The sequence below is a fragment of the Thermobia domestica genome, chromosome 15 (assembly GCF_964235325.1).
Source record: "Thermobia domestica chromosome 15, izTheDome1.hap1.1, whole genome shotgun sequence".
Lineage (NCBI taxonomy): Eukaryota > Metazoa > Arthropoda > Insecta > Zygentoma > Lepismatidae > Thermobia > Thermobia domestica.
This window is the reverse complement of record NC_137468.1, coordinates 89508164-89532456: the sequence shown is the minus strand read 5'-3', so window position 1 is coordinate 89532456 and position 24293 is coordinate 89508164. Positions and strand designations below refer to the sequence as shown.

General features: G+C 33.9%; 1 protein-coding gene across 1 annotated transcript in view; it reads right to left on the bottom strand.

The window, feature by feature from the left end:
• LOC145671560 (beta-galactosidase-like) overlaps positions 1–23487 on the bottom strand; it is a 137838-nt gene extending 114351 nt beyond the window's left edge. Inside the window, exon 1 of the mRNA XM_081740747.1 lies at positions 22696–23487. Within this exon, the coding sequence (XP_081596873.1) occupies positions 22696–23487 (792 nt within the window). The remainder of the gene's footprint in view (positions 1–22695) is intronic.
• Positions 23488–24293: the final 806 nt, after the last annotated feature.

Genomic DNA, 24293 nt, shown 5'->3' with positions numbered 1-24293 from the left:
AAGGTAGGTAGAGAAACGTACAAAACACTGTTCGAAAATTTGGAAGTCTAGTAATCCAAATATTTGGAACTATAAACAAAAAAGGGTTTAGTTGGTAGAATATTTATTTTTTTAAAAAATGTTTACTTCAACATATTCTCTGCGTTAAGCGGTGAGCCATGTTGCAACCCAATCTTTAAATTCCCCGCGCTTATATGAAGAAACAGCATACAGTAAATGGAAGTGCGGCAACGCTGTCGTGCACTGTTGTCGCGTTCAGGAAGCTTGTAGCGCGAAGCCTACTTCATAAGAATGTAATAGGAAAAGTATTTATTATAACCTTTCACAACATCATAAAAATATTAATGCATGCACACTTATGTCCAAAATTATTGTCGCATGTCTATAAATATGTTATTGTAGGAATATAATTTGATAACGAATTCGCCTGGTATTTCTTATAATGTTAGTATGTGTATAATCGGCAAAGACATGTATGTGGCAAATTTCATGTCAAAAGAGCAGTAAATAAGAACAATAAAACGAAACTAAAATTTTCTTATCCATTTAGGAACATTTTGTTTTACTCATGCTAATTTTCGTATTCTTTTCCTATGAAATTTATTACAAATACACATTTCCCGACTCTCTATATATAGTATCAGTATTAAAAGTACCCTGCAAAATCATTATCAAATTATATTCTTACAAGAAGACAGTTATAGATATGCGACAATAATTTTGGACATGAGTGTACACATCTCAATGTAATCGAAATAAAACGTTGAAGAAACACATCCAAAAACTCATCTCTTAATCTACTTACTTCATTCACTTTCGTCATGGCTTTGTTGACTCATCGCTGCTCCTGCTATCTTCCCTAATATTTATAAACAATGGCTCCATTTCTACCTCAAGATCTATCAGTATACACACTCTACAGCTTACGAACATGTTAAAGGTTAAAAAGAAATGTAGCCCTACTGTAGCCTTGGCAATCATATGTTCACCCAAGTTCTGCGATCAATTCCCCTGCCGAATGTAACACAGAATGAGTCCTTTGTTTTTTTTCAACGAAAGTAAACAATGCAATGAGTAGGTGACGAGGGTTGTATTTGCGTCTAATCACGTCGCACTGATTAAATCTTCAACACTTCCCTTCGGTTCGTAGGCGTCAAAAACTTCCACACACACTCACATCATATAGGTTCATTGCAATGAAACGGACGAATGGGCATTTATATTCTTGTAAGTATATCTTGTGCTTTTTGATTGAAAAAAAAAATAGATATTCCTTCACGAGCGACGATATTACAAAAAGAAGAGGCAAAATGTTTAGCGATAATGAAATTGCAGAACTGATAAATGACTCCGACTCAGACGGTTATGAGTTAGTAATTAATAGTAAGGACATTGATTATTCTGTGCTCAGTGGCGTATCCGGGAGTGAACAAGATAGTAACTCTGTTTCAAGTAAACCTGAAGCTGCGCCGAAAAAAAACGCGTCATTCCTATTCAAAGGCAGATTCTAATGTAGCTTGGAGCTCTTAGATCTGAAAACAGGTTTTCTGTGAAGTGTAAACTCAATATTACATATCAACTAAGGTTGTATCATATAATAAACTTTGTGCATGTTTTTGTTTCTGTGCAAGTGTATTTTGTACTGCGTGCAATAAGTGAAAAACTGACAAAAAGCAACAAATTTTCGAGGACCATCACATGCAAATCCAAACAAGATAAGAGTTTGCTTTTCTAATTTTGAACACTTGGTACATTTACTGTATATCCTGTTAATTTCTAAGAAATTGGTTTAAAATCTGTGGAGACATTACATTTTAAAAATATCTCTAAAAAGTGCCGGACAGTGTCTGTGACAAGTTTAAATACCCGTCCGGCTGAGAGTCTATACGCGCCAGGAAAATGTGGCAACGTAGCACTCCGTATAAACTGCGATAGCGAAGGGCGCAAAGCAGAAATAATCATAATGTCATATTTGTGATTGTTTATCTTTTAAAACAAGTCAAAACAGTTTGGTTGAAAAAGCTATTTTAAGATCTCTCTAAAAGTTTTTTCAGATTGTTAATACACCGCAGCAATTCAGAGATAATGATGTCTCACTTTTTACTGAATAACAAGAAAATTACTACGTGTTGAGTAATGAAATTTTCAGAACTTACAGGTAATAGATGCACCTACATATCATACACAGGAAATTATTTCATGTTATCTCATTTCCGAGATATAGTCCTATAAACATTGATTTACCAAAAAAGTACGAAAAAATACGCGCTTTTTCATTAATTTCTATTTTTTCTCACTACACAGTACAAAGAAAATTTGTATGCCTTAAGTATTGAAAAGACAACATTCCAACAATTCCAACGAGGTACAACAATGCAGTATAAGTTTTGACTGGACGTCACGGCAGCACCGCGAAGTCAGGGGCCTATCTTTATGAAATGGATAGTAGTCGCTCAGTTTCCTTGCAGGTGGCCGAATAAAGCAAATAATATCAAGCGTGTGCTTTTGCTTTGCGTCTGTGTGTAATCATTGCGTAAGACAAGCAACCAAGTAAATAAGCGCCTATTCCAGCGTATTAGAGTGTCTTCAAGGCTACTCAAGTGATTCCAGGAAAACGAGAAATTTGGAAATCCGACCAGTCAGTAGATGGGAAGGCAACTATTTTGCAGCTATAAGTAGTAATGGTGTTTCATAAGCATCCTTCATACCGAAAAAATATAATATTAAAATAGTCTAATTCGTTTAATTTCTTTTTAGAAAACGAGGGGCACGGTAGCTCAGTGGTAGAACGCTTACCTCTGGTACGTGCGATCAATGGTTCGATCCCTCGCCAAGTAACTTTGTAGTGGACAACATCATGTCCATAGGTTTCTCGGGGTGCTCGTTTTCCTCCCAGATTATCATTCCATCAATTCTTCCATCGTCATTCATTTACCTTAATTATCCGTCTCCCTTAGCCTAAAAGGCAAAACGTGGGACGTTAAAATGAAAGATTTTGTTTTTAAAAAACTGAAAGGGGTATAATCTATCCCTTTATTTTTCACTGATTTCAAATTCTTGTTGACAAGATGATTGGAAAGCCTCAAAGAAAATATACGCTGTGTTTGTTTTCTTCAAACGAAAATTGCCCGTGAAGCAGATATTTTTATTTGGGAAAGGGGATGAGTAAATTAGCATGAAACAAAATAGGATCCACAGACAGACTCTTATTTCTGTAGCGATGAACCTTTGGACTTGTTTATGGTTCGTCCATAAGAAAGGATTGTTTTGTCTATTAGACTGAGGTAATTATTATTTTAACTTTGTTCTTTCTAATGTATAGTAATTTTCTATGGCTAGGTCTATCTATCTTAATTTATTTTAGAGCCATTAAAAAACTTTTCTGTGTTCTTGTCTTTGTGAAATACATTCAATTTAGTTATGGTGCCTAAATTGACAATTTATTTAACTTACTTGTGTTGCTCTACTTCAAGATTTTGTAAAAAACTTAGCAGTTGATTCATGTTTCTCTTATTCAAGGAAAACGAAAGCAGTGGCGTTAAAAACAGTTGCGATTATCTACATTTTCATTTTTAATGTTACATTTTTTTTCTCAGTAGGGCATACTTTATTGTATTGTTCCATCCCTGTACACACGGTAATTACATGTCTTTATTAGGAACACGTGGTTTCACGCTCATAAATAAACAATAGTAAGTGAAGTAAAAAGAACAAATCCCAGGAAGACACGAAGAAGGATTCGGAGAAACCTACGAAGAAGACCGAGTGCCCCTACATGGACTCCTCGTCAAGAAGACGCATATAAAACACATCGACTACAAGTGGAAATGACCAGTCTATCATTGATCATTCACCTACAAACACCTTTCTACTGGGGCCGCCATGGGCTATGGACAATTCCTCTAAAACCATTTCATGAGGCTGCTATGAGCAAACGAGATATTCTATAATCACTTTTCTCTCGGGGCTGCTATAAGCAAAGAAGACAATCTATAATCATCCACTCCGGAGGCTACCATGAGGGAAGGAGTGATTCTTGATAATTGTTTAAAGCCAATACAAACTAAAGATAATTGAATCTTTATACCGAGGCCACTTGTGCTTGCTGAGGACTGTATTGAACTCTGAAAACTTTTAAAGACTTACAAGAACTTTGAAAAATATTTAATAAGACTTTATTTTTATAATAAAAGGTGATGAGTTTTAATCTCGCTTTCGTTATTTAAGACTCTACCAACAAAAAATTGCAATATACATGCGTATCAAGTTTACAACATGATAATTCCACTCAATACAAGCTCTGAAAACGGAAGGGGTCAGTAAGCGAAAGGACAAAACAAGGAAAGAACAAAATATCATTTCTCGAGTGAATATTTGCATAACTATTACAAAAAAGGATAATGTGAAACAATATGGTTTTGTGAATAATTTATGGATATTCTGAGTATTTTATGATGTAACGTTCTTGCATGTTCAAAGCTATCGCCGATATACTACCACCGAAAGTTATTATTAATATACTAACATCTTCTCACGACTATTACTTTAAAGTCAATTCTAACTCTTGCTCTTACCATTAAAAATGATGCCAAGAAATAACGCTTTTCTAGACTCAGCAAGTAAAAATATATTTTTTTTTTCCTGAATAACTGTAACTCTTCACTGTTGAACTATCATACCAGGATTGACAACACTGAATTAACAACGAAAATACATGTAGTGAGGGCGTAGCTGTTTTATTTGCCCGGAGCATGTACTGTATGTATCCCAAACACAGATATGAGATTTGCCAGTTCCAACTCTACATGTAATTAAGAAGAAAATCAGGTCAAATTTTGTGATAAGCTTAGAAAATGAGACTAGCGAGAAACGCTTTTTGAGAATCGAGACGAGACGAGAAAGTATTCTTTGAGAAGCAAGATGAGATGTGAGTTCTGCAAAAAATTTACGAGACAAGTAACTATGAAACTTCTTTTAAGTGTAACTATGCAACTTGTTTCTTCAATAGCTTCAATATATGAAAATCGATTTGAATATAGTTTTCTGTATCTTACCATAAAAACACTACGTTGACGAGTTGGGTTGAATACCAGGAGCAGATAAACGATCGACTTGTGTTTCTGAACGCATAAGTATACGGTTGAAGAGTTTGTTAGTAATCTGGGATTAAACTTTTTTGTAACATTTTCATTGATGCAAACTGTACATTAAGCAATGAAATTGCGTACAGTCACGAAAGAAAGTATTCTTCAGTTTACAAAACTTCTTTTCCTAATAACTCAACAATAAATTATCCTATTAGAATATCGATTTTGGCAAGTTATCAAATCATAACTATTCTAAAGATAACAACAAAAAGATCCAAATTAATTCATTTGTTCCCGAGTGATTGGCAAATGACAATTTGTCAACTATCAAATACTTTCTTTTCCGTGTATACATGAATATTTAACCTTGATGACAATTGTACTAAATCGTTACCTATTTCATATAAAATAATTTCCTAATTCATACCGTACGACTACATTTTCTTTGCATTCCTTGTCTTCTTTATAGACCAAAATATTTCTTGCGTCAAAGAGCTAGTCTCCAATTAGAGGGAAGTGGAAGGACACGAGCTCCAGACGGATTATTTCGGGAAGAAAATGCGTCTAGTTCATTAAAAGGTATCATTATAAGGCCATAACTTTGTACTCCTTACGTTTCGATAGTAACGACCATTAATACTGATTGTAAATCCTAGACAGAATCACAAGAGAGCTGACTCTAGGTTCCAGCTCTAATAAAAGTTCAGTCTTTTTTGTAACATTATTTGAATATTGTATTTATAAAAGTCATAGTTTGAAACGAAGTAAGTTGAATATAAAGAAAGTAATTTGGGCTTTAAACAAAGTTATATTTTGATGTGAAAACACAGTAAAGAACGCATTGAACTGTTTTCTTTAAAAAATGAGTCCTAAATTAAGATGTTTTTACAATATCATTAGCATTAACAAAAGGCCAAATGTGAAACATATCTTCTACTATTTGATAGGTCGCATTAATCTGAATAAAATAATATGGTGAATACAATTCGCATGGGTAGTTTTCGAAAAATCTAAAAATAATATTGTGTACGATAACCAGTCCACCTATTTAAATTATACTGATCCTGAAGTATATATTACTCATCAAATTTTTCAATATGGTTAATGAAATATATCCTAAAATTCTGATAAACTCTAAAACTTCAATTTTTTGATATTGTCCAAAGATGAGGCATCTATGAATCGATACGTCATCTCAAGCTGAACAAAATATTTGATACAAAATTCTGATGCGTAATTTCGAGAATATAAAAAGGAACTCTTATTGTTTGTTGCCAATAAAGATGAATATTTACTCTGCTGGAACAGTTCGTTTATTACGAATATACTATATATATATATATATATATATATATATATATATATATATATATATATATATATATATATATATATATATATACACTATTAATTAGGAAAGTGTATCTATTGGGGTTGATCTTATCCTAACGACGACAAACATGCTCCTAACAGTGATGACTCTCGTCCAAAGAAAATTGTAGTTTGAAACTTCATGTAAGTATTAGGAGAAGAAAGGCCAGAATTTTAGTTTGTCTAGGATGATAAATATTCTACTTATATCTCTACCATAGGAACAATCTTTTAGGAAAAGTCTAAACTACTGACCGTTTCAGACAAGAAGAAACTTTCTGCTAAGAGCAGAATCCAGTGCTGCATTTTTTGTGTTGTTCTTCGACAGCTTTGGGTGGAATCATTTTCCAAGAGAGACCTTGAGACAGTCATCTTCACACTTGTGACGTCATGAAGATTGTCTATATGAAAGCTTATATCATTTAAGCAACAGAAAATCTAGTACACAAAAAGCGGGGTGATGTTTAAGATCGGCTATTATATTATTATCAGCTGTACATTTCTTTCAGATGCAAAGATTGTTTTTAATAATAAAAATGAAATCTTCATAAAGTGTATATTATTTGCAACTCTATCCATCACGACTCTGGAGCTCACTAAAGAAATAATAAACACTTCTGACCAGAGTATATACACTTGTTTATTAAAAACTAAATTCCAGTGTAACAGTTTCAACAACGTAACGTTGTTGTCTGATGAAGACAACGTTACGTTGTTGAAACTGTTACACTGGAATTTAGTTTTTAATAAACAAGTGTATATACTCTGGTCAGAAGTGTTTATTATTTCTTTTGTATATTATTTATTTTATCAGGATGAAATGATATTACATAAGAAATTAATCATGACTGTGCTCTTTAAATACAAATTATGATAAAATATACACTTTTTTATTAACTGATCTTTATCTAATTTAATTTTTTTTATCGTTACTCAGAATATAAAAAGTTAGTTTTAATTATAATGAGCATTATGAGTGGACAAAGTTAAGATATTTTATATACGATTACAGTTTTGCTTTGCAATTGTAATATCACTGTAGTTTGATACGTTGAATATAATTTGTTTATATTTATTTTCCTGAAATGTACTCAAAGAAACATTTAAGAAATAATGTTTTAAACTTTACAATTTAGGCGCAATGCCGGCCAGTGAACCCTGTCTCATAACAATTTAATCTACTTGTTAGTGCTATTATTTATTTCATTAGAAAATTGCTTCATACTAGACCTCAAATTTCATCTCGATCTAACCAACGATCTGAAACTCAGAGATTTCCCTACTAAACCTTAATGCACATGACGTACACAGTTTTTAACAAGCGACATATTCTGACCATCTTAATATAGTCAATTCAACCATACGAAATAGTAATTTCAACTATAATACGGGTTTAATATTTAAACAAAAAAATGTAAACTTTTGTATAACATGTCTCTTAAAAAAATTTCTTCAAAGACTTTTTAATATTTTGATATATTAGGGAGAGAGAATTATCGTCATAATTTACTGCAAAATAATCGCAAAATTTTTTATCCACGTTAGTGCTTTTGGCGAAGGAAGCAGTTCTCCAGTAACCAAGTTAGCAGAAATCATAGTGGAAGTACGTACCATGTTACAGTGAGGGAAGTTAGAAAATCTTAAAGAAGAAATTAAACAAAATAATCTGGACTTGATAAGAGTTTGTGAAATTAGATGGGAAGGCAATGGGAAGCTGAAAAGCGAAGGATATAGAATGTTTTACTCAGGTAATGAAAAGTGCAATCATAATCATGCGTGAATAATTCTTGGTACAGTGCTGACTTCCTCGTAGAAAATTCTTCTCTCTAGCAGTACATCCAGATTCCTTTTTCTGTTCCTGGTCGTCTCGTTTCCTTCTCAATTATAAATCATAAAATCAAACGTCATGGCACTGTGTAGGTTAACTCGACTATAACGTATAATTTTATTAAATTCATCCTTGTTCCTTCACATGTGTTTTTTTCTTTACAACTTATACGTAATTTTAATCAGCATTAACTATAGAATGAACACACACATAATACAGATCAAGTTTGCAAACTTATTTATTGCTGATCAACGAAATTATACAGCGATTTTCACATTCTTCACAAAGCTTCCTTTTCTTCCCATGCCTCTTACGCACACACTGCGCCACTTAAGATTTTTTTCAACCATTCTCCCCAAACAGCAGACGCCCGTTCAGATAGGCCCCTCCCAACCTATTCCGAATTTTACCAAAATAGTTTCAAATGTTTGTGCACGCAAAACTGGTGTTTGAGCACAGAGCAATTTTGCGGTATTCAAAAATGAATTTTGGAGTCTATAAAAACCAAACCCCTAACCCCGCAGGAATCCACCCCGCAAAAATGGTCTCAATCGTTTGTACACGCAAAGTTTTCGTTTGAGTACAACTGGAAGTGTGATATATGTATCTTAGTTTAGGCGCCAGGTCCCCACCAACAGCGATTGGCGCCAAAATGGTCTTAACCCTTAACGAGTTTTCGTAACCATTTGGTTACACATTTTTTGATTTTGCCTATTGGGTTGAAGAGTGTTATATTTCCGTATTGTTTGTTGTAGTTATTTGTGTACATACTTTCTGCGATGGGAGAGCAGCTATTGCCCCCTTGCGACAACTCTGGTGAATTTTATGCATGAAATAGTGTGTTTATATGTTGTTGTTTTGCAAGCAGTACTGGAAGCAGACAGAAAATATTAAATACTGAAGGTAAGCAGTTTATGTTTTTATTTTTCTCGATATGTTCTTGTTTGTAAGTCATTGCCCAACAATGTGCAAGTATGAAAATGGCATAATGTCAAAAATTGATTTCTATTTACGATAAAAAATTACTACGTAACCATTTGGTTACATTGTCCGGTAACGGATCAAACGTATACTTTGTACAGGAAAAAATACAATATATTGGACTAGCTTATATTGATGTATCATTTGATATTTTTATAGAAAATCTAACGTGAAAAAGAAACATAGTGCTCTGTTTATTAGTCAAATTTTAAATTTCATACAGAGGCTCAGTATGGAATATATATATATGTAAATCTATATGTGTGTATAAATAAGTTTTACTGTCAAATCTCATGTCAGATGCAAAGGAGAAATATTGTGATAGGCTATTTACATTTTTGCAGGTGACTGTGTTTCGTCAAAAATGGATGAAGAACTTACCTCCGTTGATATATCCTATGGAAGGAAACTAAGCATAAGGCCAACAGTAGTGATCTCTTTCTCTTCTAATCTATCGGATTTCGGAACCTCGGATTCAGAACCTAATCTTACTTTCAGTGATTCAGATCCAGATTATATACCTGAGATATAGTATAGAGTGAGGCATCAGTCAGTTAAGACTCCTGTAGCACAGGAACATCTTGCCATTCACATTTGGTTCATGGTATATGTTTTTCGTGTGGGTAATGGATCATATTATTTGACATGGTTGCCCTGGCGGCCATCTTGGAAGCCGTAATCTTGGATCCAACCTTGTATTTTTTAAATGGAAGGGGATAGGTGGGGTATCATTTGATACGACTTCAATTTCAAGGAAACAGTGATACAGACTACTTCACCTACCGTTATTGATTCAGAAGTTATTTTGTCACAAAGTGTGAAAATTTGGCATTACAGCATTATTTGCTCTATGTGCTATCCTTCTTGAGCAAGACAAACTGCAAAGCACCTCTGCCAATCCGAATGGATTCGCAACAGCATGTCAAAGGTTTCACAACATTTCAAAATTCTCTGGATATCATGGTGGATATCATGGATGGGTTCTTGATAAGTAAGGTTCCTCAGATGATAGCAGAGGAAGAGCTCTAGTGGCGTAAAATCTGGGCCACTCTATCTGTCTTCGTCGCCCATTCCAATGTCTCAGAAATGGTCTATCGAGCCATTGGCGTGAACGTAAGGCATAATGAGGTGGAGCCCGTCTTGCTGAAAAATTATGGGAAATCACCGTCCTCATTCAAGAGAGAGGAGTCTGAGTTTTTGCCGTGTACATTGATAACTTTTTACAAGTGTGAAAATAATGCAATATTTGGAAGGATGTAATGAAAATCTAAACTCTTCCAACAATGAGACAAAATCGTTTAGGAGGATGTCCTATGGCAGAAGATAAGATTTTGTCAAAGAAAGGAAGAGGAAATTATGATTATTATAGTGGTAACGATATCATGTTGTAAAGTGGATAAACAATAGGTGCGTAACGATCGGTAGCAGGAATTCATCCACTAGATTATGTAAAGAGGTATGACAAAGTGGGAAAACGTGTGTGTCCTGACATCATCAACGTTATAGCAAACACATGAGAAGTGTAGACAAGTCAAACATGTTCATAGAACTCTGCCGTACACCAATGAAATCAAAACGATGGTGTCTTAGAATTTTTGGGCACATGCTAAATTTAGTTGTTGTAAACAGCTGGTTACCTTACAAATGAGAGTGTAACATACTTGGGAAATCATCCAGACATCTTAAAGTGTTTCGGGCTGATACTGCATCTGCACTAGTATCATGCAGAAAGCCTAAACAAGAGAGACTATCTTTAGAAAGCTTGGGCGAATCTCAAGTGAAAATATGTCGACCTGTTGCTACGTGACCATGTGCTAATACAAGGAAAGAGTTTGTTGCTCACTGGCCAACCCCCACATCTAAGGGAAGATGTCGTTTTTGTAAGTCGGGAGTAACAAGCTCAGTAAAGAATTCCTTTATGCAGTTCCATCTGTAAGTATATGTATCACGATAAGGAATGATTTTGTCACTTGGTAATTGATATCCTTTCTAGACCCCTAAGTTACTGTTACACTGCGTTGATATATTCAAATTTAAAAATATAAAAAATGAAATAAAAAAGAAGAATATTGTATAAAACTACGCATATATTTGAATATCATATTTATTCAATCTGTATTTTCAGCGAAATGTAAATATTATTATTTTTTCTATGTACACTACATTTTCTTATAAATTAATATTCCAGAGTTAGATATTAAATCCTATAAAGTAAACAACTCTTACCATGTTTCATTTATTTCTCCTTTCTTAAGAGACTACTTTTCTTTATACTATATGGCTAAAAGTACTCAAAAATCACTTTACGAAAAACTGTCCAAAGTAACCATTTGGACACAGCTCAGTTCTCGAAAACTATTGGCGAGAAAATTTAGAAAACTACTTTCGAATGATATACAAACCGAATAGACGACATACTGCAAATATCATAATTTTTTGATAATTTTCAAAGGTAGTGAACTGTTAAGGGTTAATTGTTAGTGCATTGTTAGTATACGTTTGTGCACAACCGAAAATGTGAGATAATGACGTATCTAGTTTAGGTGCAAGTTCCCCTCTACTATCGCCATAGTAGTCTCAATCGTTAACCAAAATCTCGTTTGTGCATAATAGGGAGTGTGAAATTTTGGGCACCGCCTTCCGATTGGCGCCGATGGGTTTTGGCTCTTAGGTCTAGCCTAGATGGAGTGCGGTGATTGGATTTAACTTGCGGTATCCATAGCTTTTCGGCCTACAATTAAAAGCTAATAAATAAATTGGCTTATTTATATATAGATAGAGGCGATACTCTATAAAACTTATCACAATGAAATAAAATTTGCAGAAGTTACTCTCCATGAAGCTCTGAAAAAATAATTGAATTTTTCAATTTTTGTTTTCCTATTTGGCCAGAGCAAAGAGGGCGTATTCCTTTATACAATGCGTGATTCCGCTCTTTGTTCTAGCATAGAAGGACTAAGGTTTGAAATCAAAAGTTGTGAAATCAATAGCTCTTAGACGTACAACTTGAAACAAAGTAATAATAATGACATATTTATCTATTTACATATACAAGGAGACAGGGGGAACACCCATAAAGACTTGTTCAAATGGAACAAAATTGGCAGAAATTACTCTCCTTGACGCTCTGAAAAATAAAATAATTTTTAAAAATATATTCTTAAAAATTATGTTATTCTTAAAAGTCCTTTAAAATTTTAATCTTTAGAAATTACTTAAAGAAATAATGGGTGTCCCAAAATTCACACAAGATTTAGTATAGTAGAGATAACTCATTTTTCGACCAAAATAGGAACAAATTAGTAACGAGCTGAAAAGTGGTATGGAAGTAGAGGAATGTGTGAGGAATAACATGCTAAAAGTCCTCTAAAATCCCACTGTAGCTTTTCCCGTAATTTTGAAAAATTTCCGCCATCTTCATATGACGATAAGGAATTTGTGGAAATTGTCACTCTTTACGTTTATTCCTCTAGTCACCGTTCTAATTATCACAAAGTCATGAATCATATATGGTTGGAAAGCCTGAAAGACATATAATCTAAGTAAATAACATATATGGTCATTGTGCTAAATTTCTAGAAGAAGAGACAGAAGAAAAGAGCTACTTATTTAAAAACCGGTATATTTTCAGAAATCATGGGAAGTTTGCAACACTGACAGTTAGTGCATATAAACAAGATAGCACCAACAGATGTCCTTCATATTTGTCTAAACATAACAAACAATGACACAAATCGGTGTAATACAAGCTCAGAAAATAAATGATAACCAATATTACTTTCAGACCTTTCTGTACAAAAGTGCATAAGTACATTCACTTTCACGGCTCTAGCCACCTCCTGTTATTACATAAGACCAAGAGTAATATATCATTAGAAATCTTAAGGAACATAAATTCGAACGAGGTAACACATACTAATCGAGCCCAATTTGTGGAAGAAGCGTAAAACTCAAAATTTCTGGACAAAACGTGATTTTAATATAAATTGTGTAATATTTGCAACACTGACAATTATCGTATGTTAACACTATCACTATCACTAACACTATCGTTTTCACTATCATAATTATCAATTTACTTTAAAAATGGTGTATATTTTTCCCAATGGAGTAAGCTTTTATAACAGTTTTACACCGCGCAAATATAGCACAAAATTTATTTATGGACAGTATTAGAAAGTAACAGAATTGGTAGTCTTCTTTGCATGGGAAAATCGTAATTTACACACTTAAAATCACTTTCAACTGCAATAGTCATTTGAATGTATTTTAATTTTGTTTTTAAATGTCTTGTTCATAACTAGGATGTAATTTTCCTACTAGTATTCTTCAAGTGAAACTTAATGTTTACATTAAACGTTAGTATGCACCTTAAGAAAATTTTTTTAACTAGTCTATTCAGACTTATTTTATTAGAAATTAATGAGATTATCAGTGTTATCTCGTTCATCTCCATGGTATTCATCATTTGGTTTTGCATTCATACATGAAATTCCTCGATACTGCCGACAAAAATTAAAGCACACAATTTCTGCTTTCTGACAACCGCACATATGATCATAGCTCTTTTTATATTACAAGGTATTAAATGCATAACATTACACGGTGCGAGTTCCTTGATCATTCTTGCTGGTACGAGAATATCGCCTAATGTTTTCCATCCATATTTAGTCGCTAGCGTATCATTTTCACTGCACAATTGAACCTGATGAGCCGCTCCCAAGATATGATGTCTAGCAGCATCACTGGTGGGTGGCAATGTTGCTAATTGTATTGCATAGTGAATAGGGCAACAACTTACTGCACTGATGTATGAATTATACTGGAATTCATCCAATGAGGTTACTATTGCTGGACAATCGTAGAAATGATGGGCCAGCTTCAATCAGGGATTGTATACAAGCATTATCGTGGTTGAAAACTTCAAGTGATCGGCATAAATCTTCCTGTTTTTGAGATAATTGTACTGCCTTTCCCTTCCCCTGTCGATACAAACCATATAATGTATCGCATCTAGTTAAAGCATGGTACCTGATCAAACAATTAGCACATATGCACATGTATCTTAGTACTAATTTCTTTTGACGCTTCTTGTTCACAACCTAGTTTTCGAAATGTGATGTCGTACTGATTATTACCTTGTGTAAGCAAAAGGATTAAAATGTCAGCATCCTCGCCAATTACTACGACGTTCCTACAAGGATTTAAAGACTTGGCTACAGCAGTTTTAGCTAAAGTGCGTCAGCATCACTCCTTGCTTGCTGGGTTTGAATTTTAGCTTCTGTCAAATAAACCATTAACTCTCAGGTGAAATAATCCTTATTCTTGGAATTACTTAAGAATTTATCTTTTGTAGTTTCATTTGTGAATAACACCAAAGCTGAGTGAACCTTTGACTCACGTCTTTCCCGTTCAGTGGCTTTTGTAGAGTTTTCAGTACAATATCCATCAAAAATAACTCTTGCTTTCGTTCCAAAGTTTGTTAGTGAATAGGATACATACGAGTTCCACACGTCAAAGTATGTTCCTATTGCGGCCAAACAACATGATGTAGAAGCCAGCCTACATCTATAAGGTACACAGTGTTTTCAATTTGAGTTTTAAAATCTGTCAGGTATTCAAACATGTATACAAAGCAGACTTTTGTTTTCCTCATGGACATTTCTGTAAAGAGAGAATGTGGATAGGGTACAAGTTCGTAAGCAAAACGTTGTTGGAGTTCTTCTCCGAACTTGATTACGCATATGATTCGGTTGAAGATTAGCATGGTATTTACAGCCAGTACCTCATCACGGATGGGCACTGCATTGTGCATTGCGGATAGTGGGATAACATTATTTTTTTTTGCTTAAAGTTTTACATTTCCAAAAGTATCCAAACATTCCCTCCATAGCAGCCAATTCGATTTCCTTAGCTTTATCACAGTTGACTATTTCATTATCTACCATGCCAATGTTTAGGGCCGCGAGCTCCGGATATGAAGGGAATGGAGAATGCTGGCTAAACCATCGCAAGAATTTCTCTACATGTAATATATCGCGCGATTCATTGCTTTGGTACAGTTACACATGGCGACCAGTGTGAACTTCATGCCTATCTTTGCTTAATAATTTTTGAAGACATTCTCGTAAGTGGCTGCCATGTTAGACCCACCTAGATATTAGCTTTTCAGTCATGACTCTCCCATGGGTCAGTCAACCACTGCGCTTCATTGCTCTCATTAAAATTGGCTTAATTGTTATATCAGACCATATACCACCCCGAAATATATCTTTCCTACGAATAACGAAGTAACCATCTCGTGTAAATAGCTGGAAGTCATGAGGATCCATTTCATCCTCCAATCGCAACATTTCTTGTAAGTACAGATGTGCGTATTTGACATACAAAAGATGTTCAGCTGCATGGAAGTACGGTAACATTTCTCGTATGCAATCAAGATGAAGATTCCAGTCTCCAGTTCTTTCGGTACGAATGAAAAAGTAGCATTATTTCTACAAACTGAAAGTACAGGGCAAATAGCTTAGAGGCACGGCTTTTTTCTACAGCGGCGTCCATGAATAACTTTAAGTCATTTGCAATCTTGATAATATTTGAGTGTTAAACAACTGCATTAGCATCGATATCTTCTTCAGTCATTAGAGTAATACAAACATCTCGCAATTGACTCACAAACTTCTCAGTGGGGCACAATTCATTATATGTATGTATTTTAAAATGCTAAATGTATTTTTAAAAAAATGAGCTCGCAAAGCACGAGCATAAGAATGGACATCATCTGTGGAATGGAGTTAATAACATACACACGAGACCAAAGTTCTTCAATACCTTTCATTTGCAACTCTTCCCATATATGACAATGTGTAGAAAATCCCAAGTTTAACAACCTACGGTAATTCATCAGAATTTCTACATGCTTCTAAGTCACATGCTTTAGCGCGAAAGGTTGATCGAAAGTGACTTATTGCGCTTTTTGCTTGTTTCCTACATATTCTTTGATGGGTAACAGAAGTGCCGAGTATATAGCATCCATGCTTGTTGGATGAAGAAACGATGAAAATAGAATCACTACTTGAGATGTTTGGTAGTTATTGTTGTTGCTTGTCATCAACTGCAAAATCCGTTTCAATTCGAGCAAGTTGGCTTTTTCAACCACTTGAATATCACCCATGTTACATCGTACAGAAGGTGGGTTCACAAAGGTATCTTATGTCTTCAATGATTAAAGACGAAAGGCCATCACTTTTGCGTGTGTACGTTCAAACTGGTACCTTGCATTCATTCTTTGACATACGTTCTTTGAGCCAAGGTATTGCTCAATGATACCCTTGCGACTGAATATGGATGGAAAATATTAGGCGAAATTCTCGTACCAGCAAGAATGACCAAGGAACTCGCACCGTGTAATGTTATGCATTTAATACCTTGTAATATAAAAAGAGCTGTGATCATGTGTGCAGTTGTTAGAAAGAAGAAATTGTGTGCTTTAATTTTTGTCGTCAGTGTCTAGGAATTTCATGTATGAATGCAAAACCAAATGACGAATACCATGGAGATGAACGACTTAACAATGATAATCTCATTAATTTCTAATAAAATACATTCTGAATGGACTAGTTACAAAAATGTTCTTAAGGTGCATACTAACGTTTAATGTAAACATTAAGTTTCACTTGAAGAATACTAGTAGGAAAATTACATTCTAGTTATGAACAAGACATTTAAAAAGAAAATTACATTCAAATGACTATTGCAGTTGAGAGTGATTTTAAGTGTGTAAATTACGATTTTCCCATGCAAAGAAGACTACCAATTCTGTTACTTTTTAATACTGTCTATAAATGAATTTTGTGCTATATTTGCGCGGTGTAAAACTATGTGTCGTAAAAACTTACTCTATTGGGAAACATGTACACCATTTTTAAAGTAAATTGATAATTATGATAGTGAAAACGATAATGGACTTTTGTTAACATACGATAATTGTCAGTGTTGCAAATATTACACAATTTATATTAAAATCATGTTTTGTCCAGAAATTTCGAGTTTTGCGCTTCTTCCACAGATTGGGCTTGATTAGTATAAGTGGTATCTCGTTCGAATTTATGTTTCTTAAGATATCCAATGATATATAACTCTTGGTCTTGTGCAATAACAGAAGGTGACTAGAGCCGTGAAAGTGAATGTCACCTTATGCACTTTTGTAAATAAAGGTCTGAAAGTAATATTGGTTATCATTTTTTTCTGAGCTCGTATTACACCGATTTGTGTCATTGTTGGTTATGTTTGAGACAAATATGAAGGACATCTGTTTGTATTTACTTGTTGATGTGCACTAACTTTCTGTTGCAAACTTCCCATGATTTCTGAAAATATACCGGTTTTTAAATAAGTAGCTCTTTTCTTCTTCTTCTTCTTCTAGAAATTTAGCACAATGAGCATATATGTTATTTACTTAGATTGTATGTCTTTCAATCTTTTCAATCATATATGAGGCTTTGTGATAATTAGAACGGTGACTAGAGGAATAAACGGAAAGAGTGACAATTTCCACAAATTCCTTGTCGTCATATGAAGATGGCGCGATGGCGGACATTTTTCAAAATTGCGGGGAAAGTTACAGTGGGATTTTAGGGGACTTTTTAGCATGTTATTCCTGACACATTCCTCTACTTGCATACCAATTTTCAAGTTGTTACTAATTTGTTCTTTCTCAACCTTATCTTCACTGGATTAATTTGAATTTTGTGACATTTGTGTGGTAAGGCGTTGCGAACGGAAAAAAAGGGGGACAGTGTTACAGCTGTCAGTTCAGGGTTATTAAAAATAGAGCTCTACACGAAAGTACAATGCGTTTTCATTGTTGAGCAATATTCAAAAAAAAAATAATGAAGGTTTGGCAGATACAGTTAAGAATTTTCGTTAAAAATATGGTCAGAATAGTGATTTCACTTCATGAATTGTGAAGAGATTAATTAAAAACTTTAGGTAGGCTGGATCAATTTGTGATCTTAAACACTCTGGCTGTCCTGTTTTGACATGTGGTTTCAACAAGACGGTAGCACATGCCACACAGCCCGACAACAATTCAATTACTGCCTGGTCGTGTTATTTCCCGTTTTGATGATCATAATTGGCCAACCAGATCATGCGATTTAACTACGTGGGACATTTTATTCTTTTTAAGTCTAAGGTTTATGCCAAGAAGCTCACTACCTTGAAGGAGGAAATTAAGAAAATGTTGTATCAATGAAATTCAACCATATTTATGGTCATGGGAAAATTTCAACAAAAGTGTGCGTATTCGTCAGACAAACCGTGGTGACCATCTACTCGATATGCTATTCCATACATAACCCTATACTGTGTACTTTATGAATCAGTAAAATATTTACAATTTTTAGTTATAAACTTGTGTTTTCCATGAAAATTACTTCTTGCGTAAATTTTAATACACCAGATATAACCATATTGGGGATATATATATATATATATATATATATATATATATATATATATATATATATATATATATATATATATATAACTATACTGGGTATGGTGTCTTAAACTACCGGAGTGGAGTTTTCTGGAGTTCCGAACAACTTTACCCCTGGCAAAAAGTGGTTGTCATACTTGTATATAGTATATTACAGGTATTTCTCTATGTTCAAATATGTTTTTCCATTTTTGTTTTGTTAACATTTAGTAATATTACACATCCGAGGACCGATGTAGATAATTCGTAAAACTCGTTTGTTTTCCTTCTTCTAAATAAATAAATAATTTTCTTTCCCTATTTGGCGGAAGCAGAGAAGCCCCCATGTAATGCTTTGATTGTTCCTGTTGGACAAATTTTATGGAACCTCTTGTCTCCTTTGTATTACTATTATTACTTAATTGTAGAACGTAGAACTATGGGTACTTAAAGTTGGTTCCAGTCATACTACTCGTTCCATGCTAGACTTAAGAGCAGAACCATTTTATTTCATGGGAGAATGTGCCTTCTCTGCTCCCATCAGATAGAAAAAGAAAAACTAAAAAAAAAAATGTTATTTCTCAGAGTTTCCTGGAGATTAAATTCTACAAATTTTATTAAGTAGGCTCCCTCTGTCCTTCTTAGTATAGGGAAGCCAGAGAGATATATGCTGCAAGTTTGGCTCCAATCGTCCCAGTGCTGCTAGGCTAGACTCAAAAGCCGAAAATCTAACTGAAACGATTTTGACACCAATCGGGAAGAAGCTGGTACCCAAATAGAGATATGCCAAAATTTCACATTCCCTTTAGTACAGGAACGAAAATTTTGCGCGCACAAACGATGCACTAACGATTGAGACCATTTTGGAGTCAACCACTGGGGTTGGGGGGCTGCCGTTTAAACAGCCCCTCCAAATTAGTTTTTGAATACTTTAAAATTGGTTTGTGCACAAACGTCTTCAAACGATACACAATGTTTTGAGACTATTTTGCTGACATTCGGAAGAGGTGAGAGGGGCGGTGGAGCTGTCTAAACAGACGTATATAATCAGAAGTTAAAACTTACAGGTTTCGACATTCTATCTGAAAAGGCTGTCTTGACACGAGTTTAAAGAGAGACAATAGTGTTCCTACAAAGTTCTTCCATCAAGTTCAAAATACTCCCAGTTTACGATATTAGATTTTCCCGGTAAAATGTTGGGAAAAATTGTTGTTTTTCAAATGTATCACATGCTTTAATGTGACGGACGACCCAGATTCGAATCTATGGACTCGTGCCAATCGAAGTAGTTCCATTCAGGTTCTGCATTAGGGAAGGTGAAATCGAACAGGGACGTACATTAACTTGAAGGAAGGGGTTCGTATTCCAGTTGATAGCTTGTGAATCTAAGTGAACTTGACATCAAGGGACTTTGTGATGGGTTTGAATTTACTGTTGTCTTTACAGGTTGACTTTCAGCCACAACCGGGCTGGGTTAGAGTATGAAAGGAGCAGGGCACGCGAACTACTAACAACATACAAATAAAGTAATAAAATACAGTCAAATCTTGATAAATCAGACCTGGATAACTGAGAAACCTTTGTTACTGGGGATCTTGGCCATCAGCAATACTTCTATTTGTGAGACATTGGAATTTTCAACCTGTTAAATAAGAAGCTCGATGAGTGAGAAAACTTCTGTAAGTGGGACTAAGTTGGCGGTCTCTTGAGATCCCATTTATCCAGGTTTCAATGTATGTTATTACTTTATTTATATATTATTATTTTCGCATAATAATTATCCATTTTCAAATAATCAAATTGGGAAAATACCGTTTTTAAGTTGCATCTTAACTGCCACAATACTTTTAAATAGGCAAATCACCTGGAAGTTAGCGATGTCTATAAGCGCCAGGAAGAGAAGCGATAGAGGAAGTGTGACTACTTACTATTAGGAATTATAAAGTGAAATGCAATCTTAGTTTAACATTCCACGGCTACGCTTTTAAGACTAAAGGAGACGGCTAATTAATGAAAATGAATAATAGTGAATTTAAGTGTTTTTGGACTCTACTAGCTGGAATCGAACCTGGAATCAAGTGCACTATAGGCGCACACACTAGCCACTACACTAACAGGGAGGGCTATATTAGGAATTATCGTTAGGCTGAAACGTTTGTCGTTTACAATAGGATTGTGATTATGCATTTTTTTCGTTTATTGTTTAATAATGAACTGGATAAGAACATGGATTTCACGTCATTATATACCATACGTATTAAACTTTTCCTGTAGAATAAAGATGATTATGGTATTACGAAGATTCATCTTGATTTTATATTTTAAAAAATTAATATTTCTGTTCAAACATTTATGAAAACTTTAATATCTCATAAAACTACTGTTAAAATATAAACAATTTTGAACAACTTTACATATATTTTTAAAAAGAAAGAAAAACAAAGCAAATGATTTTGTAGAAAACAAAAATTGTGTTGGTAATATAAGCCCATATGAGAAATAAATAAAATATCTGATATAGAAAAGTGTATAACAAGTTTATTCACATAAGCAATATTTTATTCATTGCAAAACCTGAAAAAATCTTGAAAGTTTTACGAAATTTCTTGTATAATGTCTATTTGAGTAAGGGACACACATTCAGAGCAGTCTTTCTGTACCCACATTTATTGTGTTTATAACCAGAGTTAAAGTTGAAACTAGAAATTTTAGTACTTCCAAAAATAAATAAATAAATAAATAAATAAATAAATAAATAAATAAATAAATAAATAAATAAAATAAAAAATAAAAAAATAAAAAAATAAAAAAATAGAGAACTGGTTTTAGAATTTAGGAAAGTTAGTTTTATTTGCTCCTCTTCATTAAAGTGGTTACGCTTAAGTCTTTCATGAGATTAATTTTGAGATAGGGTGTAAATTTTGGATGTTAATACTGAGCAGATTTGTTTAAATCATGTACATTTTAAATTTTATTGTATTTCTCCAAACTAAAACCAAAGACTAATAATACATACTAAAATGCTCATCAAATAACCAATTCAAATTGTTCAATTTCTTGCTACGTTTTAGATCCACCTTCTCATTCAATCCTAGTTCATTTATTTTGAAAGTAACTCTGCCAATATAATTAATATTCTGATTTTGCTCCCAGAATGTGACAATGTCCTCTCGATCTGTAAAAAGTTGACCTGAATCAACATAGAATACATTAATTTCTTTGGAGATCGGCTTTTGGCACAGTTTTAGCAGGAAATAGCGATCATCTGTTATTTGGCGCAAATATACTTCTTTCACTGCAATAGCACTCTCCAGTAACAATAGAGCCACTTCTGAAGATATTTCTGACATGATTTCTATATGTTTCAGAGTTGGCAATGTAAGAGGTTTGTTACCATTGTTCCAACCTAATTGGTTAATATTCAATTTTAATGATACAATATTTGGACAATCTCTTAGAAATGATGGAATTTCAAAATTACCATGTAAGTCGGGAAAACTTAAATCTAATTTAGTGAAATGCCACCCATGATCTTTGAAGAAATTATTAATATTTGAACTTGGATCATTAAATATAAAGTAATTCATACGTAACTGAGTGATAGGATTATTTTCTGTCAGCATCCGAAGGAACGTTAGACTTTCAGTTGTTTGATTGGTGAAGGATAGAGAGCTTAACTTCCAGTGAGGACAATTGAATTTTGTTGGGAACTGTATATATTTGTAGCAGTGACTCCACAATCGAATATCCATGTGAATATCCAATGTTTTTAAGGAGACAACAGTTTGCACCAACATGTTCAAGCCCTCGTCAGTAATGTGTGTACCAAATAGCTTGACATTCCTCAATGTTTGACACAATTTTGTTTTGCAACACAAGAATATACATTTATGACTTGGATTAATAGACAAAGTGCAACGTTTAGTATTGAGTCTGCTGTATGAACATACAATTTCGCTAATTTTTTCCGCATTGTTTGCTAGTAGTTCTCCATGACATTCCCAACTTTGAGTAAGGTATTCAATACCCTTGTCAGTCACTTTGAAACTTGACCCACAGATGATAAGATCTTGAAGATAATGACTTGTTTCCCCAATAATTAGAAGCAAAACATCACTACACATAGAGTCAAGTTTAAAGTGTGTTAACCAATTGATGTTGTTTTCGATTAGACTATGAATGAATTGTGTATTCTGTTCTATATTTTCACCTCCTAGTTCAACCAGAGAAGGCAACAACAACATTTTAAAATTGCCTGCATTCTCATGAAGAACGTAAAGTATCTCATTGAACATTCCTTCGGGGATTTTACAATTTATAACGCATTCCATTCCTCTGGATAGCAACACTTCAAGTGCAAAACTTAAAATATCACACGAGTACCCATAAAGTTCATCGAGCCAACTTAGAAACTCTATATTGGGATATTGACAAATTATCATAGTCAAAAGCTGAGAGCGAACAGTAATTGGTAAATGTTGAAAGTATTCTCTTAACTCCTCCTTCGCAGCATGAATTTCGAAACGCTTTGTAAACGTTGCAATTGTAGTATTCTCTCTTAAAAAGAAACTCTTAAATATCGATAATAGAATTTCTTGGAGAGAGTATAACTTTTTACTTTCTATGTAAAGAACTGAAGGACGTTTTATTTCAAGTAATCCTTCAAACGGTTCAGGGTTATTGTTGAATAAGTCTTCTGAGTCTGATTCTGATTCAGATTCAGATATATTAGATTCATTCATTGTATAGATTTAGTTAAACATCTTCATTTAGAAAATAAAAAAAAAATAGAAAAATAAATCCAATGATACATCATTATTGTCACCATGGTGCTAAATTGTTTAATTATTAGAATTAATAATATTGTTATGTGGAAGAATAATTATTGTTGTATGTGTTATAAATATTAATTTTTCCCGGTATGAAAAACAATGAATAAAAGAATAATACAAATTCAAAATAAGTCTTCAGCTTTCACCAAAAACAGGCTTTGAATATGTAGAGCAGAGTCGTCTCCAAGGACTATAAAGCTCTGATGTACCGAATGTACGTCGAAGTTTAAACAACAACAACTTATCAATTTAAAGGAAACACCTGGAATTCGAAAATATCAAATGTCTAGGTTGGCAACGAGAAGATGTTGACTGCCTCACCGTTGGTTATGGCGTGTTAACGGGAAAACTACGTATGGAGCAGTAGAACAGACGGTGATGGTATATAATGAGAGACGTCTCTCATTTCTAAAGAGGGTAAACTGTTGGTGGTCAGATATGTGGTGCGAGCGTAACGAAAATATCAAGTGTGTCGCGAGGGACAGTATTCATAGTAATGGCGGGGAACAAACCTTGTAACGACCCTAAACTTTACATGTATTCCTTTTCCTTTTCTTTTTTAATTCGCTATTGATGAAAATAATGCACACATGTGGATAATTGGTACGAAGGATAACTTCAGCAATTAAGGGATTATCAAATTACCATTATTTGTTTCAGTATAAAAGGCAACTATGTAATAGGAAAAGCAACCACAATGTTCGTAACTGAACAAA